The 4,861-nt window shown below is 39.0% G+C and overlaps 1 protein-coding gene across 1 annotated transcript; it reads right to left on the bottom strand.

The window, feature by feature from the left end:
- Nucleotides 1-1,058: 1,058 nt before the first annotated feature.
- On the bottom strand, nucleotides 1,059-3,651 carry LOC149144336 (glycosyltransferase family 92 protein At1g27200-like). Its single transcript, XM_089449409.1, has 2 exons — nucleotides 3,276-3,651; nucleotides 1,059-3,126 (listed from the first exon to the last, which is right to left on the bottom strand). Exons 1-2 carry the CDS (start codon nucleotides 3,373-3,375, stop codon nucleotides 1,415-1,417), a joined length of 1,812 nt encoding a protein of 603 aa, XP_089305535.1. The 5' UTR covers nucleotides 3,376-3,651; the 3' UTR covers nucleotides 1,059-1,414.
- Nucleotides 3,652-4,861: the final 1,210 nt, after the last annotated feature.

The raw sequence follows: 4,861 nt of genomic DNA, 5'->3' as shown, positions 1-4,861 counted from the left end.
GGCTTATCCTATAGAAGAGAGAAAAAACCGGAGGTAAGTTGTTTAATGTGCAATTAATGACGTGGCCTGAAGGGTGGGACTGGATGTGCAGATGGCATATCATCTTCGAATGATTAGGGTTGGAAATTTAGATAAAGTGTTCTTTAAATTCCAAGAATTTTAATCATCTTTTCATTGATAAATATACACGATAATGAATAAATCGAGACTTCAAACATTTTTCACATTCCAACTTTAATTAAGATTATCTTTTATCTTCAAAGAGATAATGATGCAAAATACATGGCTCCTTCCACATATAAATAAATTAATAAATTAAACATTCATTACAGACTATTGATATAGACCATTAATAAATAGAACATTCATTAGAGACTATTGATACAAACCATCCATCTGGATCTGTACAAAGAAATACATAAGACACCTCAGAACATAGCTTCTCTCACCTTCGAATAGATATACGTTTAGAGTACCCTCAGCTTTTATGGTTACAACTATACAGCTGGATTTAAAAAAGGAGTTGTCTTTAAAGAGATTTTTTTGGAAGTTTTTCTTGTGGGTTTTTCTAATCAAAATCCAGTAGCAAAGTTTGATAGTTAATTTCTGCACAATCAAAGCGTCCCAGGGGTTTTTTCAGGGTGCTGAACCCAAATATGCAGTGAAAAAACCATTTTAAATAATACAAATCAAGATTTAACCTCAATTTTTTCCACCAAATTATCCAAAAAATCGCACTAAAGACAACTCCTTAAAAAAACATAAAATCCCAAAGCCAATGAAAGTACCATAGCATTGAATTATCAACCCTATAATAACTACTCTGTCACTAATATGAAAGAAATAACAGGGATGAGTTTTTTCAAATTCAAACCAACCAAAAAAATAATTATGAACTTGTTTCATAATAGGAGTATATTACGAGTGGAAAAATAGAAAATAGTCACAGCCATAGCTACTGTTCATAGAAAATTCGAGATATCCAGATTAAGAAAATTCAACCATTTTGAGAATTTTCACAATGATAATTTGCAAACAATTTGATTGATATCATCGAATTATTCGAAACTAGTGGTTATAGTATTAAAAATATATTAAAATAAAGTATACATCTTTTGGTCCACTTGGTATACATCAAGTAATGACGAACCTTCGCTCATTAAATTCTGATCCAACCGACCTGTATCTATACAAAGCAGAGTATTGACCCCACGGACCAGAAATATTACTTTTAACCAAACAAATGCACTGAAAGTAATAATATCCATTGGACAATGTTCGCGGTGTGAGCAGTCAGAGATTCATCGGACGGCTTAGCTTGTCTTTCTGTGTGATCCATGATTACCCACTAACCCGCACCAGTCATCAGCGTAACCAAGGCAGGAAATTTACCGTGCAGAAATTTTATTTTTGGCTAAAGTTGCCACTGCATGACTGAAATTGGCCCTTTCGTTACAGAGAAGACTCTGCGGGTGAATTCTCTGAGCGCCGTGTCGTTCACTTCGCAGAATTTTTTTTCCCATCCAGGAGGCTCAATCGCCTCATTTCCGAGACCCGGAACCCTGTCCTGAGACGAAGGGTTCTTCGAATTTTTCCAGTCTGCTACATAAGCCGAGACTCTTCTCCTAAACTTGGCCTTGAATTCACTCCACGCCTGGTATTTATAATGGTTTATCACGGCCTCTGAGAATGTTAGGCGCATGGTCTTGTAACCAGGCTTGAGCTCAAAGTGGTGTATTGCATTCCGTAACGAAGGAGAAAGAGCGTCCAGGAGGACTATGGACTTGTGGCGCTGCTCCAGTTTTTCCCTGCAGGTGTAGCCTTGAGTCACCCCTTGGGGGGGATGGCTTTTCAGATGGGAAGGGCCGAAGTTCCTGCAATATATAGACACTTGACCTATTATTGGACTACCAGATAAGGAAGACGTGGAATTAATCATCTGGGTTGTTTTATTCACAAGCAAGAGTCCCAGAGCATTGGAAGTAGAATTGGGCGTCTGGTTTAACCATCTAGGAGAGAATACAAATTCATCAACGTCTATGAACATAACCCAGTGGCAGCTTTCTCTGGCCTGCAACGCACAGTGTGCAAATCCGGCTTCCTGTGTCTTAACCCAAGGCCATGGATGGCGTTTCACGTTATAGCTGCTGCTGTCAGCCATAGAATTTATTATTTCTTCCAAATTGTCATCGCTGTTGTTGTCATAGATGAAGAATTGTTCCACTCCCAGGTGTGAGTGATACACAATCCACTCCTTGAGAAATTTCGCTACATTGAATACCATAGTGCAGGCGCATATCTGAAACTTCCTGGATTCTTTTTTGAAATTGGGAATTACATGATGAGGATTGTAATACGCTACCGAAGGAAGTTGGAAACGGTTGCTCTTACGGACTGATCTCAGAGTGACTTTGGCACCAACAAGCGCATGTCGAAGGCGTTTCTCCGGTTGCTTACACCTGAAAACCTCCTGAGCAGTCACCGTCACGGCAGTCTCCAAGGTATTGTTGAATAAACATCTAAGATTTCTGGGCTTTGTGTTGATGCCCTGCCTTCTATTGATTCCCTTGGCGAATAAAATCAGATCATCGCCATATGCATCACTCTGAACACTGCTCTCGTAAACCAGAGAATTCCACTTCACAGGACGACTAGATACAGTCTTCGCCGAGAAGGGCAAAAATGGAGATAAAATATTATCGTCAGAGCTGGTTAACGCGATTGTGCCGATGCCTCCTGCTTTCGACAAGAAATCGACCCAATTGGGATCGCCCAGGCGGCATCTGATGGCGGCTCGTCCCTGTAAATAATCGATGGCCTTCACTGGTACGCTCAATTGATCCCAGAAAACACAACGAAGCCCTGACTTAGGAGGGAATATATAGATAGAATTTACAGACCTGCCTGACCATGGCAAAGGAATTAGTAACACCACATCGTCCTCAGGAAGCAGCACGACGTCTTGTACATACAGATTCTTGCTGATATTATTGATGTGTCTAACGCTGGTCCGCGCTAGGGTTCCATCCTCGTGGCTGGGCAGTGCAGCGTTTTGCTGGCCGCCATACTGTAAATACAGAGAGGCTCTCAAACTTGTATTTTCCAATAGGGCAACCGAAAATCCCACTGCAAACCCCCGAACAAGACAAACACCGTGAGAACACTACAAATTGTTAGGGTACCTTAAATTTCTGCAGCCTAAGCCTAACAAAAGCGAGATGCTACAAAATTTTTGCTAGTCTAATAGAGAAAATAGGCGGGACGGACATGTTCACCTTGGTAGACCTGGTGCGTTATCAAGCCCGAAACTATGGCGCAGAGGAGCAGAGTGAAGAGAACACTGTACCGAGGCATCTTGTAATTGAAGTCGCGCATCCTCCTGCGAGAAAGATGAGGCAGGCTTCTATGTAGTTGTGGGTTAGAATTCGGATTGAATTTTTTAATTTCAAAGTTTTGAAGAATTAGCCTTTCGATCTCAGGTCCGTGACAGAGAAGGCGACGGCTTCGATGAAGCTGATTTCAAGCGCGTGACGAAGAAGGCGATGGCTTCGACGAAGGCATAGAAGCCATTGGATGTAGTGGCGGATTGGTTTTCACCAGTCAATACCTACTTGAAATTGGGCAGAGTGAGCGTGAGTCAATAATGACGGTAGGAATACGTTAACATTGTGACCATTCATGCATTTCGAATCGCTTATTCTTTGGATAGCCCTTCAACATTGAACAACTCGGCCCGCGGATTCGCTACAAAATTTGTATACCGGCCGTGTTGGACTCGCTACAAAATTTGTGGAATTCCAATTCTACTTTTGTAGACTTTGTCGAATTTTGATGTCCAGTCACGCGACTGGTAGTAGTCTTGCTTTCCCATGTGGCGGATTAACATGGATTAAAGTTTACAATAGTAGCATGGATATGGACTAAATGACCATTGTCGATTAAAGGGCCAAACATGTTATATTCTATCTATATTTATAAATCGATACATGTAATGAATTTTGTCTATGTATTGCCATTTTACCAAACAAAATAGTGATCATTGCAGCTAGGTTCACTAAGTGAACTCAGTGTGGGTGAGGTTGACTAAGTGTTAAACCTGGGTAAGATAGGTTGATTCAAGCAATTTTACCAAACTAGGTTCACTAAGTGAACTCCTTGTGGGTGTGGTTGACTAAGTGTTAAACCTTGGTAACATGGATTGATTCAAGCCATTTTACCTAACAAAATAGTGATCAATGTAGCTAGGTTCACTAAGTGAACTCCTTGTGTGTGCGGTTGACTAAGTGTTAAACACCTTGATTCAAGCCATAGTGGCATAAGGGTAATTAAGATAAACTTGCTCCAAACTCTTAAAATCATCTGCACTGAATTTCACTCCTAGTTATCCGAATGGTCAGGAAAGCGTAATTTTGGACATCATTAAAAGTTAATCTAGATTTCAGATTTCGCTTCATGGTGCTTGTAGACTTTATTATAGGGTGTTTATAGAACTTGTTAGGTGGTGTAGTTACTACTTTGTAATTATTATAAACTGAAAATCACTTGATAGGGTTTATAGGAGAATACGTTGGAAGTGGTGAGATTAAAGAGAAATTAATTGCATCAAGTAGGGTTTTTTTGTTGATAGATTTTGTCAATCAAGTAAAGATTTCAAGAGAATTCTTGGTGTAAATTTTGTTAATTAAATAGGAATTTCAACAGAACTTGTTATATATGTAAATTTTATTATAATTTATAAATTTTATTATAATTTTTTTTCATTTATCAAGTGTTAATTTTAAACCAAAAAAATAGTTTCAAAATAGAAAATGTTAATTTTAAAGGAAAAAAATAGTTTTAAAATAAAAAATGTGTTATTATA

Source organism: Pinus tabuliformis, chromosome X, assembly GCF_031772625.1.
Source record: "Pinus tabuliformis cultivar Carrire ecotype Pingquan chromosome X, CPIR1, whole genome shotgun sequence".
Lineage (NCBI taxonomy): Eukaryota > Viridiplantae > Streptophyta > Pinopsida > Pinales > Pinaceae > Pinus > Pinus tabuliformis.
This window is presented reverse-complemented; position numbering and strand designations above follow the sequence as displayed.

Bases quoted from the DNA above. Each gene is read 5' to 3' on its own strand.
- LOC149144336 (XM_089449409.1), bottom strand. From the start codon at position 3,375: ATGCGCGACTTCAATTACAAGATGCCTCGGTACAGTGTTCTCTTCACT. The intron at 3,127-3,275 runs GTGAACATGTCC...GGGGGTTTGCAG, and splicing joins AACGCACCAGGTCTACCAAG to TGGGATTTTCGGTTGCCCTA.